Raw genomic sequence first — 26389 nt, 5'->3', positions numbered from 1 at the left:
CCTCAACTCTTGATGAGCCCCTTCCATTGATGAACCCAACCCTTGGAGAACCCCCAACTCTTGATGAGCCCCTTCCACTGATGAACCCCAACCCTTGGAGAACCCTCAACTCTTGAGGAACCCCTTCCACTGATGAACCCCAACCCTTGGAGAACCCGTAACTCTTGATGAACCCCTTCCATTGATGAACCCCAACCCTTGGAGAACCCTCAACTCTTGATGAACCCCTTCCACTGATGAACCCCAACCCTTGGAGAACCCTCAACTCTTGATGAACCCCTTCCATTGATGAACCCAACCCTTGGAGAACCCTCAACTCTTGAGGAACCCCTTCCATTGATGAACCCAACCCTTGGAGAACCCCCAATCCTTGGAGAAGCCCCAAATTCTGGTGGATCACTGATGAACCCCAACCCTTGGAGAACCCTCAACTCTTGATGAACCCCTTCCACTGATGAACCCCAACCCTTGGAGAACCCCCAATCCTTGGAGAACCCCTTCCACTGATGAACAACAACCCTTGGAGAACCCCCAACTCTTGATGAGCCCCTTCCATTGATGAACCCGAACCCTTGGAGAACCCTCAACTCTTGATGAGCCCCTTCCATTGATGAACCCCAACCCTTGGAGAACCCCCAACTCTTGGGGAACCCCTTCCATTGATGAACCCCAACCCTTGGAGAACCCTCAACTCTTGATGAGCCCCTTCCATTGATGAACCCCAACCCTTCCTGTGCCCCCATCCCTTGGTGAACCCCCAACCCTTGCTGAACCCCCAAATTCTGGTGGACCACTGATGAACCCCAACCCTTGGAGAACCTCCATCCCCACGGTGCCCCCAGACCTGTTGGACGCTTTCTTGCCGGCGCCGTCGAGCTCGTGCTTGCGCAGCAGGAACCCCTCGTGCGTCACCGTGTGGGCGGGCGGCGGCGGCGGCGGGGGCGCGCTGCCCTGCGCCGGCGCCGACCGCGAGCGCCGCGGCTCCCCCGGGCCCTGCGCCGAGTCCTTGGGGCGCGGCCGGCGCCGCGGCTTCGGCCGGTCCCGCGCCCGGGGACGGTCCGGCCGAGGGGTCCTCTCCGGGAGGGCCTCGGGGCCAGCGGGGAGACGGGCGGGGGAGTCACGGTCACGGGGCTGGGGACAGCAGGGGACAATGAGGGGACACCGGGGGATCTCCAGGGGGACATTGAGGGGACATTCAGGAGGACATTGAGGGGACACTGAGGGATCTGCAGGGGGACTTTGAGGGGACACTGAGGGATCTCCAGGGGGACATGGAGGGGACACTGAGGGATCTCCAGGAAGACACTGAGGGGACACTGAGGGATCTCCAGGGGGACATGGAGGGGACACTGAGGGATCTCCAGGGGGACATTGAGGGGACACCAAGGGGAATCCAAAGGGACACAAAGAGGAATCCTTGGGGTCACCAAGGGTCCACCAAAGGGCCACCAAGGGCTCACCGAAGCCGGCACGGGGCCGCCCGCCTCCTTCTCCTGCAGCTGCTCCACGATGTCGGCCAGGGTGGCTTTGCTGCTGGAGGACATTTGGGAACCACGGTGGCGTCACCTCAGCCCTGTCCCCTCCCCGCTGTCCCCACGGCGTCCCCGCGGCGTCCCTTTGCTCACCCGCCGCCCTTCCCGTCGTGTCGCGGCGGCTCCGGCTCGCTGGACTCCTGCCGCTCCAGCCGGCGCTCCCGGCGCTCCCGGCGCCGCTCCGGCGGCCCCGGCCGGACCTCGCCGGGCTCCTCGGCCTTGGTGGCCACCGGGGGCTCGGCAGCGGCGGCCGCAGTGACGGCGGCGGTGGCCGGGGGCGGCTCGGCGGGTCCTCCGTCGGCGGCCGGCGGCTGGACGCGGTCGAGCTTGGGCTGGAGGCGCTCCGGCCGCAGCTCGTGCCGGACGTAGGCGACGCGCGGCTCCGGCCGGCGAGGGTCGGCACCTCCCGGGGCTCCCCCAAAAATTTGCGGGTCAGGAGCGGCGTCGGCGGCTGCTTGTTCTGCTCGGCCTTGAGCTTCTCGATCTGAGGGTGGGGTGGAGATGATGGAGATGAGATGGAGATGGAAACGATGGAGATGGAGATGAGATGGAAAGGAGATGGAGATGATGGAGATGGGGATGGAGATGGAGATGGAGATGGAAATGAGATGGGGATGGAGATGGAGATGATGTTCATGGAGATGATGGAGATGAGATGGAGATTATGGAGATGGAAACGATGGAGATGGAGATGGAGATGAGATGGAGATGAGATGGAAATGAGATGGAGATGATGGACATGGGGATGGAGATGGAGATGGAAATGAGATGGGGATGGAGATGGAGATGATGGAGATGGGGATGGAGATGGAAATGAGATGGGGATGGAGATGGAGATGATGTTCATGGAGATGATGGAGATGAGATGGAGATTATGGAGATGGAAACGATGGAGATGGAGATGGAGATGAGATGGAGATGAGATGGAAATGAGATGGAGATGATGGACATGGGGATGGAGATGGAGATGGAAATGAGATGGGGATGGAGATGGAGATGATGTTGATGGAGATGATGGAGATGAGATGGGGACAGGGATGGAGTTGGGGATGGGACAGGGATGAAGACAGAGATGAAGATGAAGAGAACGAAGCCAGTGATGGAAACAGCGACAGAGATGGGAACAGGACGAAGATCAAGCTCAGATCAGGAGATGGTTCAGCTGAGCCCACAGCTGCCCCCACCCCGAGCAGGGCCCAGCCCCGGGGATGACCCCGGCGCCGCGGTGGCCGTACCGTGGTGAGGCGCCGCAGGGAGCTGAACCTCTCCTCCCAGGCGGCCGCCGCCTTCCGGAAGGCCTCGTGCCGCCGGATCAGCTGCTCCACCTCGTCCACGCTGCTGCCCAGCTCCTGGCTCTTCAGCAGCGGCTCCTGGGCCGTCAGCCACGCGTCGGCCACCACGGCCTCCTGCGCGAACTGGTGCACCTCGCGCACTGCCGGCACAGCCGGGGCCGCCCGTCACCGCCGCGGGGTCCTCGCGGAGGCTGGGGTCACCTCAGAGTTTGGGGTCACCCATAATCTGGTGGCCCTCGTAATTTGGTGTCACCCATAGTCTGGTGTCTCCCAAAATTTGGTGTTCCTCATAATTAGGTGTTCCTCAAAATTTGGTGTTCCCCGTAATTTGGTGATCCCCGTAATTTCATGTTCCTCATAATTTGGTGAGCCTCACAATTTGGTGTTCCTTGTAATTTGATGTTCCTCAAAATTTGGTGTTCCCCATAATTTGGTGATCCCCTTAATTTTGTGTTCCCCATAATTTGGTGTTCCTCATAATTTGGTGATCCCCATATTTGGTGTTTCCCATAATTTGGTGTTCCCCATAATTTGGTGATCCCCGTGATTTCGTGTTCCCTGTAATTTGGTGATCCTCACAATTTGGTGTTCCTTATAATTTGGTGTTCCCCGTAATTTGGTGTTCCTTATAATTTGGTGTTCCCCGTAATTTGGTGTTCCTCATAATTTGGTGTTCCCCATAATTTGGTGTTCACCGTAATTTGGTGTTCCCCATAATTTGGTGTTCCCCATAATTTGGTGTTCACCGTAATTTGGTGTACTCCATAACCTGGTGTCCCCCATAACCTGGTGACTCCCATAACCCAATGTCCACCCTAAGTCCTGGTGTCCCCCCAACATCCAATGTCCACCCAACATCTGATGACCACCCAAAACTTGGTGACCCCCCACCCTAAACCGGTGACCTCCAGGAGCCAATGCCTACCCCAAGACCTGGTGTCCCTCAAAGACTCAACATCCCCCCAAAAACCTTCTGATGTTCCTGCAGCACCCAACGTCCCCCCAACATCTCATGTCCCCCCCAACACCCGATGACCCCCTGGTGTCCCCTCACTCTGCTGCAGCCACTCCCAGTGCTTGTCCCACTTCTCCGTCATCTCCTTCTTCTTCGCCAGGAGCTTCTCCATGTGTGATTTGATCTGTGGGGAGGGGGGACATGGGTCAGGACACCCCAAAAGTTCCACCACGCCCCCCTCCCCACATTGTCCACCCCCCCCCGGGCACCTCGTCGGCCGCTGGGCTCTTGCTGAGGATGAGGGTCTTGCCCAGCTCCAGGCAGGTGGCCACGTTCTTGGCCCGGGCCTCCATCTCGGTCTTGAGGCTTTGGTGGTCGTTCATCAGCAGCTCCACCGAGGACACGTCCCTGGGGCGGGGGAGGGACAAGGGTGGGGATGGAGGGGGGTCCTTGGTGGCCGGGAGGGGACATTGGCATGGGGAAGGGTGTGGGGTCCTCCTGATGGGCCAGGACATGTCCTTGGGACCATGGTGGGACAGGACACAGACCTTCAGATGGACCAGGATACAGAACCTTGGGATGGACCAGGACATGTCCTTGGGTCCATGGTGGGACAGGACATGGACCTTCAGATGGACCAGGACATGGGACCTTGTGATGGAACATGATGTGGTCCTTGGGTCCATGGTGGGACAGGACACAGACCTTCAGATGGATCACGATATGGAACCTTGGGATGGACCAGGACATGGTCCTTGGGTCCATGGTGGGACAGGACACAGATCCTCAGATGGACCAAGACACAGGACCTTGGGATGGACCATGACGTGGTTTTTGGGTCCATGGCGGGCCAGGACATGGACCTTCAGATGGACCAGGACATGGAACCTTGGGATGGACCAGAACAGGTCACTGAGTGCATGGTGGGACAGGACATGGACCCTCAGATGGACCAGGATACAGAACCTTGTGATGGACCAGAACATGGAACCTTGTGATGGACCATGACGTGGTTCTTGGGTCCATGGTGAGATGGGACATGGACCTTCAGATGGACCAGGACATGGAACCTTGTGATGGACCAGGACATGTCCTTGGGTCCATGATGGAACAGGACATGGACCTTCAGATGGACCAGGACATGGAATCTTGTGATGGACCAGGACATGGAACCTTGTGATGGACCATGACGTGGTTCTTGGGTCCATGGTGAGATGGGACATGGACCTTCAGATGGACCAGGACATGGAACCTTGTGATGGACCAGGACATGGAACCTTGTGATGGACCATGACGTGGTTCTTGGGTCCATGGTGAGATGGGACATGGACCCTCAGATATACCAGGACATGGAACCTTGTGATGGACCAGGACATGTCCTTGGGTCCATGATGGAACAGGACATGGACCTTCAGATGGACCAGGACATGGAACCTTGTGATGGACCAGGACTTGACCCTTGGCCACCACCCCTACCTGGGCTTCTCCCCGGCGCCCATCTGGTGGAGCACCCCGTCCATCCAGGCCAGCAGGTCCCTGGCGGCGCCCACGAAGCGGATCTTGTCGGCCACGCTGGCCACGTGCAGCCGGCACTCCTCGCACGCCGCCAGCAGCTCCTTCCAGGCGCGCAGCACCTCCTGCTCGCGCCCGGCGATGGCCTCGGCGTTGTCCCCGGCGTAGAGCGTCCGCAGCTGCGCCGCGCCCTCCTGCAGCTGCCGCACCTGCGTCACCAGCACCTCCACGTCGTGCTCGAAGGCGCCCAAGGCCCTCTGCAAGGCGCCGGCCGAGGTCCTGCCCTCGCGCGCCGCCAGCTCGGGCAGCCGCTGACGCTTCTCCTCGATCTGCCCCAGGACCTCCTTGCAGTCGTTGAAGAACTTGTGCAGCTCGTGGGACGCCGCCAACATCTGGGCGCGGGTCTCCATCAGCTCCAGGAGGTCGGCCCAGGCCTCGTTGACGCCGTCCTTCCACTCGGCGATGGTGGCGGCGTCGGTGTGGCCGTAGTCGATGAGCTCGTCCACCATCTGGTTGACGGCGGCGATGCGCTCCTGGCCGACGCTGCCCGTCTCGCTGGCGAACTCCAGGAACTTCTCCTGCAGCAGCTGCGGTGGCCCGCGGCGGGCGTGGGGCAGGGGTCAGGGGTGGGGACCCCCAGGGTGGGTGGAGATGGTGGCAGGACCACCAGGAACGTGCCAGGACCACCAGGATGGGGCAGGGATGGTGGCAGGACCTCCAGCCAGGGGACAGAGGGGATGGCCAGGACCACCAGGAACGTGCCAAGGCCACCAGGAGGTGCCAGGACCACCAGCCAGGGGACAGAGGGGATGGCCAGGACCTCCAGTAATGTGCCAGGGCCACCAGGAGGTGCCAGGACCACCAGGATGGGGCAGGGATGGTGGCAGGACCTCCAGCCAGGGGACAGAGGGGATGGCCAGGACCAGGAAGGTGCCAGGACCACCAGCCAGGGGACAGAGTAGATGGCCAGGACCACCAGGAACGTGCCAAGGCCACCAGGAGGTGCCAGGACCACCAGGAACGTGCCAGGGCCACCAGGAGGTGCCAGGACCACCAGGAACGTGCCAGGGCCACCAGGAGGTGCCAGGACCACCGGGATGGGGCAGGGATGGTGGCAGGACTTCCAGCCAGGGGACAGAGGGGATGGCCAGGACCACCAGGAACGTGCCAAGGCCACCAGGAGGTGCCAGGACCACCAGGAACATGCCAGGGCCACCAGGAGGTGCCAGGACCACCAGCCAGGGGACAGAGGGGATGGCCAGGACCTCCAGTAACATGCCAGGGCCACCAGGAGGTGCCAGGACCACCAGGATGGGGCAGGGATGGTGGCAGGACCTCCAGCCAGGGGACAGAGCAGGTGGCCAGGACCAGGAAGGTGCCAGGACCACCAGGAATGTGCCAGGACCACCAGGAGGCGCCAGGACCACCAGGAACGTGCCAGGGCCACCAGGAGGTGCCAGGACCACCAGGATGGGGCAGGGATGGTGGCAGGACCTCCAGCCAGGGGACACAGGGGATGGCCAGGACCAGGAAGGTGCCAGGACCACCAGCCAGGGGACAGAGTAGATGGCCAGGACCACCAGGAACGTGCCAAGGCCACCAGGAGGTGCCAGGACCTCCAGCCAGGGGACAGAGGGGATGGCCAGGACCTCCAGGAACGTGCCAGGGCCACCAGGAGGTGCCAGGGCCACCAGGAGGTGCCAGGACCTCCAGCCAGGGGACAGAGGGGATGGCCAGGACCACCAGGAACGTGCCAAGGCCACCAGGAGGTGCCAGGACCACCAGGAACGTGCCAAGGCCACCAGGAGGTGCCAGGACCACCAGGAACGTGCCAAGGCCACCAGGAGGTGCCAGGACCACCAGGAACGTGCCAGGGCCACCAGGAACGTGCCAGGACCCCTGTCAGAGCTCAGGGAAGCTCCCCAGAACCCTCCCGACGGCACCACAGGTCAGAACCTCCCCCGCAAGCCCCACCAACTTCTCCACCGCCCTCAAGCGCGGCACCAAACCCACCCCAGCCCGCCCCCGGCCGCGTCCACCCTTCCGTCCTCACCGTGACGTGCTCGAAGTCCTGCCCGAGCTCGGGCGAGCCGGCCACCACCTCCTTCTCGGCGATCCAGTGCTCCAGCTCGTCCACCTCGCGGTTGAGCTGGTAGAGCCAGTACTGCTGCTCCAGCTTGACCTTGCGCTCCTCCACCAGGTCCTTCAGAGACACGTACAGCCGGTCAACCTGCGACTGCCGCCTGCTGACCTGTTCGCTGGGCAAGGACACGGCGCCCGTCAGCCCCGGCGGCGCCGCGGCGGCGCCCGGGGGGGGCCGGGGGCGGGCGGGGGGTGGGCGGACCTCTGGGGGTGGCCGAGCTCCAGGAGGGCGCGGCACTGGCGGGAGAGCTGGGCGATGGTCTCCTCGTAGTTCTCGATGGTTTGCTCGGTGAGGAGGTGCTTCTTGAGGAGCTGGAGGGTGCTCTGCTCGTCCTGGGGTGGGGTGGGGTGGGGGAGGGTCTTGAGGGTTGGCAGCAGCGCTCAACGCGACCCAACTCAACCGGTGCAGTCAACCAACTCAAGCAACGCAACTGAACCCAACCTAATCAACCGACCAAGCCAAAAAACCCAACCAGTGCCACCAACCCGACCAACCAACCCAACCCAACCAGTGCAACCAACCCAACCAACCAACCCAACCAGTGAAACCAACCCAACCCAACCAGTGAAACGAACCCAACCAACCGACCCAACCCAACCAGTGCCACCAACCAACCAACCCAACCCAACCAGTGAAACCAACCCAACCCAACCAGTGAAACGAACCCAACCAACCAACCCAACCCAACCAGTGAAACCAACCCAACCCAACCAGTGAAACCAACCCAACCCAACCAGTGAAACCAACCCAACCAACCAACCCAACCCAACCAGTGAAACCAACCCAACCCAACCAGTGAAACCAACCCGACCAACCAACCCAACCCAACCAGTGAAACCAACCCGACCAACCAACCCAACCCAACCAGTGAAACGAACCCAACCAACCGACCCAACCCAGCTGGTGCAACCAACCTGACCAACCAACCCAACCCAACCAGTGCAACCAATCCAACCAACCCAACCCAACCAGTGCAACGAACCCAACCAACCAACCCAACCCAACCCAACACAGTGCCACCAACCCGACCAACCAAGCCAACCCAACCCAACACAGTGCCACCAACCCGACCAACCAACCCAACCCAACCAGTGAAACCAATCCATCCCAACCGGTGCCACCAACCCGACCAACCAACCCAACCCAACCAGTGAAACCAATCCAACCCAACCCTACCACCCAACCCCCCAAGCCAAGAAACCCAGCTAAAACCAACCCAACCCAACCCCTCCAATTCACCCAATCCAACCAACCAAGTTGACCCAACCCAACCCAACCCCTCCAACCCCAGCCCTCTGAACGGCACCTTCCCCTTCTCCTCATTCATCAGGAGCAGCTCCTGCTCTCCCAGCCACGACTCCACCTCGGCCACGTCGAAGTAGTACTGCTCCAGCTGGTAGGTGGCATCCAGGGCCTGCTGCCGGCGCTCCGTCTGCTCCTGCAGCTCCGCCCACATGGTCCCCAGCCGCTCCAGGAGGCACCGCACGCCCTCGGCCTCGGGGCTCTTGATGGAGGCGACGGCGGCGGCGCGTTCCAGCACCTCGTCCACGCGGGGCCGGTGCACCTGGATCTCCCGGCGCAGGTTCTGCAGGGGTGGGGTGGGGTGGGATGGAGGTGGGTGGAGGGCTCAGGGTGGGGCGTCCCCACCCCGGGCTCCAACGGCGGCGTGGGCGCTGACCTGGTTCTTCTTGATGAACTGTTGGACGGTCTGGAGGTTGGTGCCGTGGTCCTTCAGCATGGCCAAGGGCAGGCGGTCCTGGACCCACATCTGGGACAGGGGTGGGCGTCGGTGTCATCGCTGTCCCCCATCCCACCTCATCCCGGTTTTTGTGTTCACCTCCATCCCATCCCCATCTCCATCCCATCCCCATCTCCATCCCATCCCCATCTCCATCCCATCCCCATCTCCATCCCATCCCCATTTCCATCCCATCCCCATCTCCATCCCATCCCCATCTCCATCCCATCCCCATCTCCATCCCATCCCCATCTCCATCCCATCCCCATCTCCATCCCACCCCCATTTCCATCCCATCCCCATCTCCATCCCATCCCCATCTCCATCCCATCCCCATCTCCATCCCATCCTCATCTCCATCCCCATCTCCATCCCATCTCCATCTCATCTCCATCCCCATCTCCATCCCATCCTCATCTCCATCCCCATCTCCATCCCATCTCCATCTCATCTCCATCCCCACCTCCATCCCCATTTCCATCTCCATCCCCATCTGCATCCCTATTTCCACCCCCTTTCCATCTCCATCCCATCCTCATTTCCATCTCCATCCTCATCTCCATCCCATCCCCATCTCCCTCTCCATCTCCATCTTCATCTCCATCCCCACCTCCATCTCCACCCCATTCATCTCAAATTCCATCCCATCTCCATCTTCATCCCCATCCATCTCCATCATCTCCATCTCCACCCCATTCATCTCAAACTCCATCCCATCTCCATCTTCATCCCATCTCCATCTCCACCCCATTCATCTCCAACTCCATCCCATCTCCATCTTCATCTCCGTCATCTCCATCTCCACCCCATTCATCTCCAACTCCATCCCATCTCCATCTTCATCTCCGTCATCTCCATCTCCACCCCATTCATCTCCAACTCCATCCCATCTCCATCTTCACCTCCATCCCATCTCCATTTCCATCTCCATCTCCACCCCATTCATCTCCAACTCCATCCCATCTCCATCTTCACCTCCATCCCATCTCCATCATCTCCATCATCTCCATCTCCACCCCATTCATCTCCAACTCCATCCCATCTCCATCTTCACCCCGATCTCCACCTCCATCTCCGTGCCCATCCCATCTCCACCCCAACCCCACCCCACGCCGATACTCACCACCTCGTCCTCCAGCTCATGGCTGACCTGATGGACCTCCTTGGAGGCCAGCAGGATCCTCCGGCGCTCCTTGAGGGGCTCGATGAGGCGCACGATGCGCGTCCCCACCGCGCTCTGCCGCTCGCCCACCGCGTCCCGCCCGGCCGCCTGCGCCGGCAGCGCCGCCGCCTGCGCCTGCAGCTCGCCCACCTCCTTGTACCACTCCTCCACCTGCGACTCCATCGTCTGGGGACGCGGCGGGGACACGGGCTCAGGAGGGTGGCCGTGATGGGACCTCCAGCACCAAACGTGGAGCGTTCCACCAAAAAAATGTCGTGGCCCCGTTATGTGGTGGCCCCATAATTCGGTGTCCACCATAACCTGCTGTCACCTCCCATAATTTGGTGTCCACCATAATCTGGTGTCCACCATAATCTGCTGTCACCCCCCATAATTTGGTGTCCACCATAACCTGGTGTCACCCCCCCCCATAATTTGGTGTCCACCATAAGCTGCTGTCACTCCCCATAATGTGGTGGCCCCATAATTTGGTGTCCACCATAACCTGGTGTCCACCATAACCTGGTGTCACTCCCCATAATGTGGTGGCCCCATAATTTGGTGTCCACCATAACCTGCGGTCACTCCCCCATAATTTGGTGTCCACCATAAGCTGCTGTCACCCCCCATAATTTGGTGGCCCCATAATTTGGTGTCCACCATAACCTGTGTCCCTCCGTAACCTGATGTCCCCGCCATGATGTGGTGTCCCACCATAGTGTCCCCCCAAACTCTTGTGTCCCCCCCAACACCTGGTGTCCCCCCAAGGCCTGGTGTCCCCCCAACACCTGGTGTCCCCCAACACCTCATGTCCCCCAACACCTGGTGTCCCCCCAAGGCCTGGTGTCCCCCCAACACCTCATGTCCCCCCAACACCTCATGTCCCCCCAACACCTGGTGTCCCCCCAACACCTGGTGTCCCCCAAGGCTTGGTGTCCCCCCAAGGCCTGGTGTCCCCCAAGGCCTGGTGTCCCCCAACACCTCATCCCCCAACACCTGGTGTCCCACCAGCACCTGGTGTCCCCCAACATCTCATGTCCCCCCAACACCTGGTGTCCCCCTAAGACCTGTTGTCCCACCAACATCTGGTGTCCCCCAACACCTCATGTCCCCCAACACCTGGTGTCCCCCCAAGGCCTGGTGTCCCCCCAAAACCTCGTGTCCCCCAAGGCCTGGTGTCCCCCAAGGCCTGGTGTCCCCCAACACCTCATCCCCCAACACCTGGTGTCCCCCAAGGCCTGGTGTCCCCCCAAAACCTCGTGTCCCCCAACACCTGGTGTCCCCCAACACCTCATCCCCCAACACCTGGTGTCCCACCAGCACCTGGTGTCCCCCCAAAACCTCATGTCCCCCCCAAAACCTCATGTCCCCCCAACACCTGGTGTCCCCCCAAAACCTCATGTCTCCCCAAAACCTCATGTCCCCCCAACACCTGGTGTCCCCCCAAAACCTCATGTCCCCCAACACCTGGTGTCCCCCCAACACCTGGTGTCCCCCCAAGGCCTGGTGTCCCCCCAAGGCCTGGTGTCCCCCCAAGGCCTGGGGTCCCCCAGCCCCACCTGCAGCCTCTTGAGCTGGCGGCTGACGCTGCGGAGGTCGGCGCCGCTGCCCACGGTCTCCAGCTGCTCCTCCAGCCGGCCCAGCCGCGCCTCCATGTCGGCGTAGCTCCGCGCCAGGCGCTCGGCGGCCGCGGCCTCGGCCAGGCGCCGGCTCCGGGCCTGGCTCGTGGTCTCCAGCTCCTGCCAGCATCTCCTCAGCTCCTCCAGCTGCCGCCGCACGGCCCCGCTCAGCTCCGGCTTGGCCTGCACCAGCTCCTCACCTTCCTGGGAGGGGTTTGGGGTTCAAGGTGGGACCCCAAAATTCATCACAAGGAGTTGGGGTGGTGGGGAGATGTTGGGGGAGATCTTCACCTCCTGGAGTTGGGTTTGGGGTTCAAGGTGGGACCCCAAAATTCATCACAAGGAGTTGGGGTGGTGGGGAGATGTTGGGGGAGATCTTCACCTCCTGGAGTTGGGTTTGGGGGCAAGGTGGGACCCCAAAATTCATCATGAGAGTTGGGGTGATGGGGAGATGTTGGGGGAGATCTTCACCTTCTGGAGTCGGGTTTGGGGTTCAAGGTGGGACCCCAAAATTCATCACAAGGAGTTGGGGTGGTGGGGAGATGTTGGGGGAGATCTTCACCTCCTGGAGTTGGGTTTGGGAGCAAGGTGGGACCCCAAAATTCATCATGAAAGGTGGGGGAGATGTTGGGGCAGCTCCTCACCTTCTGGAGTTGGGTTTGGGGTTCAAGGTGGGACCCCAAAATTCATCACAAGGAGTTGGGGTGGTGGGGGGGACACGGGGGGGGATCAATGGGGAGGTTTTGGGGGGGGGACACCTGGGGGAGTTTGGGATTGGGGGGGGGGGGGACACCCCAGGGGGGTGACACGGGTGGGGGGGCACAGGAGGGGACACTCGAGGGGGGGTGACAGGAGGAGGGGACAAGGTTTTGGAGGGACACCTGGGGGAGTTTGGGGTGGGGGGGGACACTCGGTGGGGGTGACAAGAGGAGGGGACACAGGGGGGGTCAATGGGGAGGTTTTGGGGGGACACATGGGGGGGGCAGTTTGGGCTGGGGGGGACACCGGGGGGTCAATGGGGAGGTTTTGGGGGGACACACGGGGGGGGGCATTTTGGGGTGGGGGGGGGACACCCCGGGGGGGTGACAAGAGGAGGGGACACGGGGTGGGGGTGGGGGGGGGGGGGGTGACACCGTCGGTGGCCGCAGCTCCGAGCGACGCAACCAAAATTTAGGTTTTTTTTTTTTTTTGGGGGGGGGGGGGGGGGGAGGCGGGGGCTGCAGCAACGCGCGCGCGCGCGGGGGGGGGGGGGGGGGGGGGGGGGGGGGGGGGGGGGCAGCACCACCCGCAACCCCCACTCCCCCCTCCCCCTCCTCCCCTCCCCCACCACCACCACCCCCCCCTCCCCCCCCGCACGGAACCTTCTCGATCCTCTGGAGCCACTCGCGGTTCTGCGCCAGCTCGGCCAGGAAGGCGGGGTGCTGCAGCCAGGGCTTGGGGGGGTCCCGGGGGGGGGGGTCCCGCGAGGGGTCCCCCGCCATCAGCGCCTTGTCGCGGATCCAGCCATCCAGCTGCGGGGGGAGGGGCGGCTCAGCGCCCCCCCGCCGGGCCAGGGCTGGAGGCGGGGGGGGGGGGGGGTGGTGGTCGACCCCCCCCCCACCACCACCTTTTATCCCCCCCCCCCCCCAAAAAAAAAAAAAAAAATTAAAAAAAAAAAAATTTCCGACCCCCCCCCCCCCAAAAATAAAATAAAAAAAAAAAAAAATCGGATCTTCCGCTCTTTTTATTAAAAATTAAAAAAAAAAAAAAAAAAAAAAAAAAAAAAAAGAAAAATATTTAAATATTTCTCTCCCCACCACCCGAAATAAAGAGGGCGGACTCTCCCCTTTTTTCGCCACCCAAAAAGAAAAAAAAAAAAAAAAATCAGGAGAACCCCGTCTTTTTACTCAAAAAATAATAATAATAATAATAATAAAAAAATCGGAAGGGGACGCCAAGTCTTTAAAAAAAAAAAAAAAAATTCCTCTCCCAAGCAACAAAAAAATAGCGGGAGGAACAACCCCCCCCCCCCCTCCTTCTTTTTGGTCTTTTTTTGGCTCAAAAAAAATCCACCCCAAAAAAGCGGAGGGGAAAGGGGGAGAGGAACACCCCCCCCCCAACGCCGATTTTCCCCCAAAAAAATTTAAAAAAACGGGGAGGGGAGCCCCAAAATAATCCCAAAAAAACAGCGGAGGGGAGCCCAAAATAATCCCCCAAAAAAATCCCAAAAATAGCCGAGCCCCCCCCCCCCTTCAAAAAAAAAAAAAAAGCGGAAAGGGCGCGAGGAGCCCCCTCCCCCTTTTTCCCAAAAAGCGGCGGATTTGGGGTCGGAAGGGTCGGGGGAGGGGGTGAGGATGAGGATGGTGGAGGAGGAGGGGGATGGAGGAGGAGGGGGATGAAGATGGAGGGGGGGGGGAGGAGGAGGAGGAGGATGGAGATGATGGAGAGGGGGGGGGATGAGGATGGAGCAGGAGGATGAAGAGGATGGAGAAGGAGGAAGAGGAAGGCTCCGGAGGCTGCGGGAGGAGGCAGAGGAGGGTGAGGAGGATGAGGAGGCTGAGGATGAAGAGGCCGGCGCCGGCTCCCCGGCCGTGATGCAGCAGATCCCGGGCGGAGCGCGAGCGCCGGATGAGCCCGAGGAGATCCGGCCAAAAATCCCCGGAGCGGGGGGAGAAGCCGCGCCGAGGCCGAGACGCCCCAAAATCCACCCCGGAAAAAAAACACCCCAAAATCAACCCTCGTAATCCAACCCGGATTAAACCTCAAACCACCCCAAATCCACCTCAAATCCACCCCAAATCCACCTGCAAAATCCTCCCCAAAATCCTCCCCAAACCACCCCAAAAATCCACCCCAAACCACCCCAAATCACCCCAAATCCACCCCAAATCACCCCAAATCCACCCCAAAATCCACCCCAAAATCCTCCCCAAACCACCCCAAAAATCCACCCCACACCACCCCAAATCCACCCCAAAATCCTCCCCAAACCACCTCAAATGCACCCCCAAATCCATCCCAAACCACCTCAAATCCACCCCAAAATCCTCCCCAAACTCACTCCAAATCCACCCCAAAATCCACCCCAAATCCATCCCAAACCACCTCAAATCCACCCCAAAATCCACCCCAAAATTCTCCCCAAACCACCCCAAATCCACCCCAAAATTCCTCCCCAAACCACCTCAAATGCACCCCAAAATCCACAACAAACCACCTCAAATCCACCCCAAAAATCCACCCCAGACCACCCCAAAATCCTCCTCAAACCACCCGAAATCCACCCCAAAATCCTCCCCAAACCACCTCAAATCCACCCCAAAAATCCACCCCAAACCACCCCAAATCCACCCCAAAATCCACAACAAACCAGCCAAAAAAACCCCAAAAAAAACCCAAAAATGCACCCTAAAATCCACCCCAAAACAGCTCAGAATCAAACCCAAAATCCACCCCAAACCACCTCAAAACTGCCCCAAATCCACGGCAAAAACACCACAAATCCACCTCAAAATGCACCCTGAAATCCACCTCAAAACCCACCCCAAATCACCTCAAAATCCACCCCAAAATCCACCTCAAAATCCACCCCAAAATCCACTTCAAAATCCACCCCAAAATCCACCTCAAAATCCACCCCAAAATCCACCCAAAATCCACCCCAAACCACCTCAAAACCGCCCCAGAATCCACCCCAAATCCACCTAAAATCTACCCAAAATCCTCCCCAAATCCACCTCAAACCATCTCAAATCCACCCCAAATTTATCCCAGAATCCACCCCAAACCACCTCAAATCCATCCCAGAATCCACCCCAAATTCACTCCAAAATCCACCCCAAATCCACCTCAAAATCCACCCCAAACCACCCCAAATCCACTCCAAAATCCACCTCAAAATCCACTTCAAATCTACCCCAAACCACCCCAAAAAACACCTTAAAACCCACCCCAAAATCCACTTCAAGTCTACCCCAAATTAATCTCAAACCACCCCAAAAACCACCTTCAAATCCACCCCAAATCCACCCCAAACCACCCCAAAAACCACCTCAAAATCCACCCCAAATCCACTCCAAATCTACCCCAAATTCACCTCAAACCACCCCAAAAATCCACCCCAAACCACCCCAAATCACCTCAAACCACCTCAAAATCCACCCCAAAATCCACTTCAAATCTCCCCCAAACTAATCTCAAACCACCCCAAATCCACTCCAAAATCCACCTCAAACCACCCCAAAAACCACCCCAAAAACCGCCTTAAAACCCACCCCAAAATCCGCTTCAAATCTACCCCAAACCACTGCAAAAACCACCTTAAAATCCACCCCAAAAACCACCCCAAACCACCCCAAATCCACTCCAAAATCCACCTCAAACCACCCCAAATCCACCTCAAACCACCTCAAAAACCACCTCAAAATCCACTTCAAATCTACCCCAAATCACCCCAAAAACCACCTTAAAATCCACCTCAAATCACCTCAAAGCACCCCAAAATCCACCTCAAACCACCCCAAAAAACACCTCAAAAATCCACCCCAAAATCCGCTTCAAATCTACCCCAAATTCACCTCAAACCACCCCAAAATCCACCCCAAAATCCACCCCAAATCCACTCCAAATCACCTCAAACCACCCCAAAATCCACCCCAAATCCATGGGGAACATCTCTGGGGCTGAGCCATCTCCTGGGATGGACCACAGAAGGTCCCACCCTGGCCACTGGTGAAGCCCCCCGAGATGCTGAGGAACATCTTGAGGGATTCTCAGGGTCTTGGAGACCCCTGAAGGTCTCGGGGGACCCCCAAAATCCGTGGTGGGGACAAGTTTGGGTCTCACCAACCTTGCCACCGCTGAGGATGGACCACAGAAGGTCCCACCCTGGCCACCGGTGAAGCCCCCCGAGATGCTGAGGAACCTCTGTGGGGTCTTGGGGACCCCCTGGCCCAACTCTGGGGGACATTTTTGGGGTCCCCCACCCCGAAACTCACCGGTGACCTGAGCTGGAGCCCACCACGCACCAGGAGGTGACACCGGAGGTGACACCAAGGGGGGTCTGACCACCCCACCCCCCACACCTGCAGGAGAAGCTGGAGCCCACCCCAAACCATGGAGAATTTTGGGGTGGGGGTCTCAGATTTTTTTTTGAGGGGGGGTCTCAGGAGGCCGGGCCTGACCTCGCGGCAGTCCTGGAGGAACCTCTGGAGCTCGAGGTGGTCCTGGAGCCGCCGCGTCCACTCCTGGGCCAGCTGATGGTTGCGTTGGCTCCTGCGGGGGTTGGGGTGGGGGGGACCCCCTAATTAACCTCTAATTAACCCCTAATTAACTCTTAATTAACTCCTGATTAACCCCTGAACCTCCCCTCAAAGGGGAAACTGAGGCACCAGGCTCCATCTGGGATCCACCAGCAAATCCAGATCCATCCTTGCTCCTGGGGGGTCCTGGGTGGAATTTTGGGGTCCTTGATGGAATTTTGGGGTCCTGGATGATGTTTTGGGTTCCTGGGTAGAGTTTTGGGTTCCTGGGTGGGGTTTTGGGGTCTTGGGTGGGGTTTGGGGGGTCCTGGGTGGAGTTTTGGGGTCCTGGATGATGTTTTGGGTTCCTGGATTGAGTTTTGGGTTCCTGGGTGGGGTTTTGGGTTCCTGGGTGGGGTTTTGGTGTTCTGGGTGGGGTTTTGGGGGTCTGAGTGGAGTTTTGGGTTCCTGGGTGGGGTTTTGGGGTCTTGGGTGGGGTTTGGGGGGTCCTGGGTGGAGTTTTGGGTTCCTGGGTGGATTTTTGGGGTCTGGGTGGTGTTTTGGGGGTCTGGGTGGTGTTTTGGGGGTCCTGGATGGAATTTTGGGTTCCTGGATTGAGTTTTGGGTTCCTGGGTGGGGTTTTGGGGTCCTGGGTGGGGTTTTGGGTTCCTGGATTGAGTTTTGGGTTCCTGGGTGGATTTTTGGGGTTCTGAGGATCTGGGTGGTGTTTTGGGGGTCCTGGATGGAATTTTGGGTTCCTGGGTGGCGTTTTGGGATCCTGGATGGAATTTTGGGTTCCTGGATTGAGTTTTGAGGATCTGGGTGGGGTTTTGGGGGTCCTGGGTGGAGTTTTGGGGTCCTGGATTGAGTTTTAGGTTCCTGGGTGGATTTTTGGGGTTCTGAGGATCTGGGTGGGGTTTTGGGGGTCCTGGGTGGAGTTTTGGGTTCCTGAATTGAGTTTTGGGTTCCTGGGTGGTTTTGATGGGTCCTGGGTGGAGTTTTGGGGATCTGGGTGGAATTTTGAGGTCCTGGATGGAGTTTTGGGGATCTGGGAGCTGCTGGTGGCTCCTGGGTGCTAGTGGTGGATTCTGGGTGGAGTTCTGGGGTCCTGGATGGACTTCTGAGGTCCTGGATGGAATTTTGGAGTTCTGCATGGTGCTTTGGGGTCCTGGGTGGAGTTTTTGGGTCCTGGATGGAATTTTGGGGTCCTGGGTGGAGTTTTTGGGTCCTGGATGGAATTTTGGGGTCCTGGGTGGAGTTTTTGGGTCCTGGATGGAATTTTGGAGTTCTGCATGGTGCTTTGGGGTCCTGGGTGGAATTTTTGGGTCCTGGATGGAATTTTGGGGTCCTGGGTGGAGTTTTTGGGGTCCTGGATGGAATTTTGGGGTTCTGGGTGGAGTTTCGGGTTCCTGGGAGCTGCTGGTGGCTCCGGGGTTCTCCCGGTGGGTCGGGGGTCTCCACGGTGGGCACCTACTTGGCCCGGAGCCCCTCCATGGCCTCGGCCACGCGGTCGCTGTGGAGGTTGCGCTGGCGCCGGAGGCTCTCGCCGGCCTGCAGGACCAGCTGGACCTTCTGCAGGTTCAGCTCCAGCGTGGTGGTGAAGTCCTTGTGCTTCTTCAGCGCCTTGGTCACCCCTTCCACCGTGTCCGGCAGCTCGGCGTGGGCCAGGGTGGTCTCCTGGGAGGGTTTGGTGGGGGTGGTGACCTCTGCCCTGCCCTTGGGGTGGTCACCTCAATGCCACAGGAGCTCCACCAGGAGCCGCTCCCACCCAAATCCATCAAGTAGGACCTTCTTCCACCCAAATCCATCAAGCAGGACCTTCTACCACCCAAATCCATCAAGTAGGACCTTCTACCACCCAAATCCATCAAGTAGGACCTTCTACCACCCAAATCCATCAAGCAGGACCTTCTACCACCCAAATCCATCAAGCAGGACCTTCTACCACCCAAATCCATCAAGCAGGACCTTCTACCACCCAAATCCATCAAGCAGGAGCTGCTCCCACCCAAATCCAGCACTCAAGACCTTCTACAAACCATTCCCACCATTCAAAATGTTCTTCCACCCATCTTCATCACCCCAGGACCTTCTCCCACCCACATCCCCACCACCCATCCATCATCTCCATCACCCCAGGACCTTCTCCCACCCATCATCCCCACCACCCATCCATCATCTCCATCACCTTCTCCCACCCACATCCCCACCACCCATCCATCATCTCCATCACCCCAGGACCTTCTCCCAGCCCTTTCCCACCACCCATGCCATCATCTCCATCACCCCAGACCTTCTCCCACCCATCGTCCTCACCCATCCATCATCTCCATCACCTTCTCCCACCCACGTCCCCATCACCCATCCATCATCTCCATCACCCCAGGACCTTCTCCCACCCACGTCCCCACCACCCATCCATCATCTCCATCACCTTCTCCCACCCACGTCCCCATCACCCATCCATCATCTCCATCACCCCAGGACCTTCTCCCACCCATCATCCCCACCACCCATCCATCATCTCCATCACTTTCTCCCACCCACGTCCTCACCACCCATCCATCATCTCCATCACCCCAGGACCTTCTCCCAGTCCTTCCCACCACCCATCCATCATCTCCATCACCCCAGGACCTTCTCCCAGCCCTTTCCCACCACCTCCTCCCAGACCTGGTTGTAGAGGCTGTTCTGGCACTGCTGCACGTCGCGCAGGAAGAGGTGGAAGACGTGGGACTGCACCAGGACCTCCCTCCTCATCTCCCAGCTCTGCAGGAGCTTCCCCCAGCCCGCGTCCAACTTCTGCAGCCACTGCTGGAGGGACAGGTGGGGCACCTCCATCTCCTCCAGGGCCAGCAGCTCGCTGGCCGCCTGGATCTTGGCGTAGTCCTCCTCGTAGCCGTTGATCTCCTCCTTGAGGGCCACGTGGACGTTCAGCAGCCTCTCGGCCTCGGCCAAGCTGTCGGGGACCTCCTCGGAGCCCACGGCCGCTTGGGTCTTCACCAACCACCCCAAGAAGTTGTCCAGGTCCTGGATGAACTGCTGGAGACGGCCGGCCACGGTCAAGGTGTCCTCGCAACCTTGGAGGGCCCGCTTGAGGTTGTCCCACTCCTCGCCGATCTCCTCGAAGGGCAGCAGGATCTCCAGGGCGCGGCCGGGGTGGGCGGCAGCCAAGGCCTCGCCCTCCTGCTGGAGCTCCACCAGCCGTGGCTCCAGGACCACCAGGGCGGCCTCCATGGTGGACAAGCGGCGCTGCAGGGCCAGGACCCCGCCCAGGTCGCTGCCGCCGGACTGGGTGGCCTCGATGGCTTTCCTCTTCTCCCGCACCTGCGCCTTCATCTCGCTGCACTCCAGGAGGAAGTTCTGGATCTTCAGCACGGAGCTGAGCTGGCTCTTCTTGTTCTCCACCAGCTCCACCACCCGGTTCCAGCTGGAGATGGGGACAGAAGAGGGGTGAGACCCCCCCCCCCGAGCTGGGACGGGGCCCACCAGGATCAGCAGCAACCCTTGGGACAGGCTGGGAATGGTGGCCTGGAGAGATGGACCCCATGGGGACGTCCCACCACCGGAGAACCACAGGTTGGGGGTCTCCAGGCAGCCCCACACAAAGTTCACCCCACCAAGGAGACCTCAGGATGGTTGAGACTCATTTCAGGAGCCCCAGGATGGGCTTGGACCATGGTCCTGGAGAGATGGACCCCATGGGGATGTCCCACCACCGGAGAACCACAGGCTGGGGGTCTCCAGGCAGCCCCGCCAAAGAGACCCCAAGAAGGTCAAGGTCCACCTTGGGTCCCCCCAACACCCGTACCGGCTGTTGAGGTGGTCCTGGCAGGACCGGACCTCATCTGAGCTGGGGTGGCCACCATCCACCAGCTGCTGCACCACCTGGTTGACGTCCAGGATGCGCCCCATGACGCTGTTCATCTCCTGGTCCAGGCTCTCGAACCTGAGCAGACGGACACGGGCAGGTCCACCACGGCACGAGACACCTCAACGTCCGGCCCCACCCCGATCCCACCCCGCCCCACCTGTGCTGGACCACCTCGACCTCATCCAGCTCCTCGGGCACCTCCATCTTCTCCAACCACTGCTCCTTCTCGTCCACCCACACCTCGCAGGCGTGGACCTCGCTGAACATGCGGTAGACGGCCAGCGCGTCCTGCAGCCACTGCGTCCTCAGCACGGCCACCTCGGCCACCTCGCCGTAGAGCTGCTCCACCTCCACCACGCGGATCTGGACGTCCACGCCCTGCCGGTGGTCGGGGGCCAGGAGAGCCAGCTGCTTGCGGAGGGACAGGACGGCGGCGCGGTGCTTCTCCACCTCGTCCACCACGGCGCGATGCTTGCGCAGGAGGGCCTGGCTGGAGTAGTCGTCGTGGCCGAAGTCGTCGCTGGACACGATGCGGTACGTGTCCTGCAGCCAGGCCACCAGGTCGTCCGTCTCGGCGCTGAACTGGAAGAAGTTCAGGGCGTCCTCCAAGCGCTGCTGGTGGAGCCCCGTGACCTCCTCCAGCTTCTTCCACCGCAAGCAGACTTCTCGCATCTTCTCCTGGATGCCCACGGAGCTGAAGGACTTCTTGGCCAGGATCTTCTCGCCTTTCTTCATGGTCTGGTGCAGCAGCGCCCGGCGGTTGCCCAGCTCGCCCAGCATGGTCTTGTGTTTGTTGGTCAAGGTCACGACGCTGCTGAGGTCGCGGCCGCAGCTCTTGGCGGCCAGGATCTTCTCCTTCTCGCGGATCCAGGCCTCGGCCTCCTCCATCTCCTGGAAGAAGGTCCAGAGCTGGCGGGAGTCCTCCAGCTCCTTCCTCCTCTTGGCCGCCAGCTCCTCCAGCTCCTCCAGGCACGTCTGGACGTGGTTGACGCGGTTGCAGATGATCTGGGGGTCGCAGGGTTGGTAGCCTGGGCCAGGAGAAGGGGCTTAGATGGTGCCAGGGGGTGTCCAGGACGTGGTGGGGTCACCGGCCACAAGGGTGTCCAAGGAAGGACCGGACGCGGCACGCTGGGCTCTGGTCCCAGGTGGGACTCAAAGATCTCAGAGGGCTTTTCCAAGCTCATGGGTTCTATGGGGACTCTTGGAGGTGACCCACCAAGACCTTGGGTTGACCCTTCTCCGGTCCACCAAGACCTTGGGTTGACCCTCCCATGGCCCACCAGGACCTTGGGTTGACCCTCCCATGGCCCACCAGGACCTTGGGTTGACCTTTCCATAGCCCACCAAAACCTTGGCTGACCCTTCCATGGTCCGTCAAGACCTTGGTTGACCCTTCCATGGTCCATCAAGACCTTGGCTGACCCTTCCATGGTCCGTCAAGACCTTGGCTGACCCTTCCATGGTCCGTCAAGACCTTGGCTGACCCTTCCATGGTCCGTCAAGACCTTGGTTGACCCTTCCATGGTCCATCAAGACCATGGTTGGCCCTTCCCAAGGGGCCCTTCCCCCTCCCCTGGTCACCCGCCCTGGTGGCCCCCGTTACCCTCCAGCTCGGAGAACTTGAGCGCGGCGGCGTTGAGGGCCTGGACGCGCTCGGTCTGGGCCGAGATGTCGGCCTCCAGCAGCCCGTGCTTCTGCAGGAGGTCCTCAACCTCCAGCAGATGCTTCCCCAAATCCTTGGAGACCAGAAGAACCTGGAGGAGAACCAAACCGCGTCATCCGGCGCCGCCGGAATTTCGCCGCGCCGCCCGAATCTCCTCCGCCCCCACCTGCATCTCCTCCATCCAGTCGATCATGTAGACCATCTCCTGGAAGATCTTCTGGAGGGCCAGGTTCTGCTCGAGGCGGGCGCGGCGGGCGCGGACCAGCTCGGTCAGCAGCGCCCACTGGCGCAGGATGTTGTCCTTCTGGGCGCCGATGCGCCGCGTGTCGTAGTAGCCCTCGGACTCCATCTCCAGGGCCAGCTCCACCACCACCTGGATGCGCTCCTGGTACGAGGAGATGTCGGCCTCGATGGCCTCGTGCTTCTTCATGGCCGCCTCCACCGCCGGCAGGTCGTAGCCGAAGTTGTCCTGAAGGGGAGGGAGATGGAGCGGGGTGGGCTGGGGTCCTCAGCGGTCAAGGAGGAGGTTGAGGAGGTACCACCAGCCCTCTGTGGTCAAGAGGAGGCCAGTGAGGTCCAACCCCCTCTCCGTGGTCAAGGAGGTCCCACCAGTCCTCCATGGTCAATGAGGAGGCCAATGAGGTCCAACCCCCTCTCCGTGGTCAAGGAGGTCCCACCAGTCCACCATAATCAATGAGGTCCAACCCCCTCTCCGTGGTCAAGGAGGTCCCACCAGTCCACCATAATCAAGGAGGTCCAACCCCCTCTCCATGGTCAAGAAACCCAATGAGGTCCAACCACCCCTTCCCTGGTTAAGGAGGTCCCATCACCTCTCCATGGTCAATGAGGTCCCATCACCTCTCCATGGTCAATGAGGTCCCACCACCTCTCCATGGTCAATGAGGAGGTCAAAAAGGTCTAACGCCCTCTCCATGGTCAAAGAGGAGATCAAAGATGTCCAACCATCCCCGCCCCCATTCAAGGAGGAACTCCAATGAGCTCCCACCATCCCCAACGAGGTCCCACCACCCAACACTGCGCTCCTCACCCCCACCCCACCCACGGATTGTCCCACCCCACGCTGAAGGTCCCCCATGACCCCTCCCAGCCCACCCCACCTGCGAGACCAGGCGCTGGTTCTCGTTGAGCCACGTCTCCCTCATGATGGCCTTGTGGTCGAAGCGCTGGGCCAGCAGCTCCAGCTTCTCCTGCCGGATCAGCTCGTTCCTCAAGGCCACCTCCCGCTCGTGCTCCGCCTTCTCCAGGCAGGTCCAGGCCTGGTGGGTGGGACACGGGCCGGTCACGGCGGGTCCCCAACCCCACCGGGGTGGTGGGACTCCATCTCCACGTCCTCACCTTGTTGATGTCGGAGATGCTCTTGCCCTCGCTGGGCACGTAGAGCTTGCGGTTGGTGGCCCGGAGTTTGCTCTGGATGGTGAAGAGCAGCACCTCGAGGTTCCCCTTCTCCTGGAACCTGGCGGGTGGCACCGGTGGGGAGGTCCCTGTCACCACCACCACCCTCCAGGTCCCACTGCCACCAGTTTGGGTCAAACTGGGACCTCCTCATCGCCACCACCATGAGGTGGGACCTCACCACCACCATCACCACCCTCCAGGTCCCACTGCCACCAGTTTGGGTCAAACTGGGACCTCCTCATCGCCACCACCATGAGGTGGGACCTCCTCACGACCCCTCAGGTCCCATCCACCACCAGTTTGGGTTGAACTGGGACCTCTCCACCACCACCATCACCATGACCACCACCACCACCACCACCCATGTGCCACCGCCCCCAGTTTGGGTTGAACTGGGACCTCTCCACCACCACAACCATGACCATGACCACCACCACCACCACCACTCATGTCCCACTGCCCCCAGTTTGGGTTGAACTGGGACCTCTCCACCACCACCATCACCATGACCATGACCACCACCACCACTCATGTCCCACTGCCTCCAGTTTGGGTTGAACTGGGACCTCTCCACCACCACCATCACCATGACCATGACCACCACCACCACTCATGTCCCACCGCCTACACTTTGGGTTGAACTGGGACCTCTCCACCACCACCATGACCATGACCATGACCACCACCACCACTCATGTCCCACTGCCCCCAGTTTGGGTTGAACTGGAACCTGCTCATCTCCACCACCACCATGACCATGACCATGACCACCACCACCTCTCATGTCCCACCGCTTACACTTTGGGTTGAACTGGAACCTGCTCATCTCCACCACCACCATGACCATGACCACCACCACCACCACCTCTCATGTCCCACCACCCCCAGTTTGGGTTGAACTGGGACCTGCTCATCTCCACCACCGCCACCAGCAGCAGGGTGAGGTCCCAGCCCACCACCAGCCCAGCAGGAGGTCCTCACTTGACAGGTTTCTCCAGGGTGCAGAAGGCGGTGAAGGCCTGGAGCTGCTGCTGGACGCCGGTCAGCGAGTTGGCGAACTTCTGGTTGGTGATGATGGTGACGGTGTGGTGGATCCAGGCCAGCAGCTCGGCCGCCAGCGCCTCGTAGCGCGCCGTGATGGCCGCGATCTCCATCACCTGGTCCAGCACCTGGTGGGGTTTGGGGTGGGCTTGGAGGTCCTGAAGGAACCCCCCCCACCGAGAGCCACCCGGGGCTGGAGAGGTCACCAGGGTCCGGCCAGGTGGACAGATGGACAGAGGGATGGACAAAGGGATGGACAGAGGGATGGAAAAAGGGATGGACAGAGGGATGGACAAAGGGATGGACAGAGGGATGTACAAGGGATGGACAAAGGGATGGACAGAGGGATGGACACAGGGATGGACAAGGGATGGACAAAGGGATGGACAGAGGGATGGACAAAGGGATGGACAGAGGGATGTACAAGGGATGGACAAGGGATGGACAAGAGATGGACAGAGGGATGGACAGAGGGATGGAAAAAGGGATGGACAGAGGGATGGACAAGGGATGGACAAGGGATGGACAAGGGATGGACAAGGGATGGACAAAGGGATGTACAAGGGATGGACAAGAGATGGACAGAGGGATGGACAGAGGGATGGACAGAGGGATGGACAGAGGGATGGAAAAAGGGATGGACAAAGGGATGGAAAAAGGGATGGACAAAGGGATGGACAAAGGGATGGACAGAGGGATGGACAGAGGGATGGACAGAGGGATGGAAAAAGGGATGGACAAAGGGATGGACAGAGGGATGGACAAAGGGCTGGACAGAGGGATGGACAAAGGGCTGGACAGAGGGATGGAAAAAGGGGTGGACAGAGGGATGGACAAGAGATGGACAAAGGGATGGACAGAGGGATGGACAGAGGGAGGGACAAAGGGATGGACAACGGGATGGACAGAGGGATGGACAGAGGGATGGAGAAAGGGATGGGACATCCATGGACAATGGGGTGGACCAAGGGGTGGACAAAGGATGGATAAAGGGATGGATAAAGGGATGGACAAAGGGATGGACAGAGGGATGGACAGAGGGATGGACAAAGGGGTGGACAAGAGATGGACAGAGGGGTGGACAAAGGATGGACAACGGGATGGACAAAGGATGGACAACGGGATGGACAGAGGGATGGACAAAGGGATGGACAGAGGGATGGACAGAGGGATGGACAGAGGGATGGACAAAGGGATGGACAGAGGGATGGACAGAGGGATGG

The 26389-nt window shown here is 59.9% G+C and overlaps 1 protein-coding gene across 1 annotated transcript in view; it reads right to left on the bottom strand.

Annotated features, from left to right (window-relative positions):
* Nucleotides 1-26389, bottom strand: part of LOC128782687 (spectrin beta chain, non-erythrocytic 4-like) — a 37053-nt gene that overhangs the window by 3759 nt on the left and 6905 nt on the right. The window contains 25 exon segments of the mRNA XM_053933145.1: nt 845-1131; nt 1461-1533; nt 1626-1917; nt 1920-2016; nt 2768-2964; nt 3879-3963; nt 4049-4187; nt 5256-5878; nt 7345-7549; nt 7636-7766; nt 8741-9019; nt 9113-9202; nt 10296-10520; nt 11894-12157; nt 13315-13464; nt 17116-17206; nt 18647-18849; nt 19846-20602; nt 20984-21121; nt 21204-22074; nt 22650-22800; nt 22876-23178; nt 23828-23986; nt 24066-24183; nt 25107-25294. Coding sequence (XP_053789120.1) covers nt 845-1131; nt 1461-1533; nt 1626-1917; nt 1920-2016; nt 2768-2964; nt 3879-3963; nt 4049-4187; nt 5256-5878; nt 7345-7549; nt 7636-7766; nt 8741-9019; nt 9113-9202; nt 10296-10520; nt 11894-12157; nt 13315-13464; nt 17116-17206; nt 18647-18849; nt 19846-20602; nt 20984-21121; nt 21204-22074; nt 22650-22800; nt 22876-23178; nt 23828-23986; nt 24066-24183; nt 25107-25294 — 6116 coding nt within the window.

The sequence above is a fragment of the Vidua chalybeata genome (assembly GCF_026979565.1).
Source record: "Vidua chalybeata isolate OUT-0048 chromosome 35 unlocalized genomic scaffold, bVidCha1 merged haplotype SUPER_35_unloc_3, whole genome shotgun sequence".
Lineage (NCBI taxonomy): Eukaryota > Metazoa > Chordata > Aves > Passeriformes > Viduidae > Vidua > Vidua chalybeata.
This window is presented reverse-complemented; position numbering and strand designations above follow the sequence as displayed.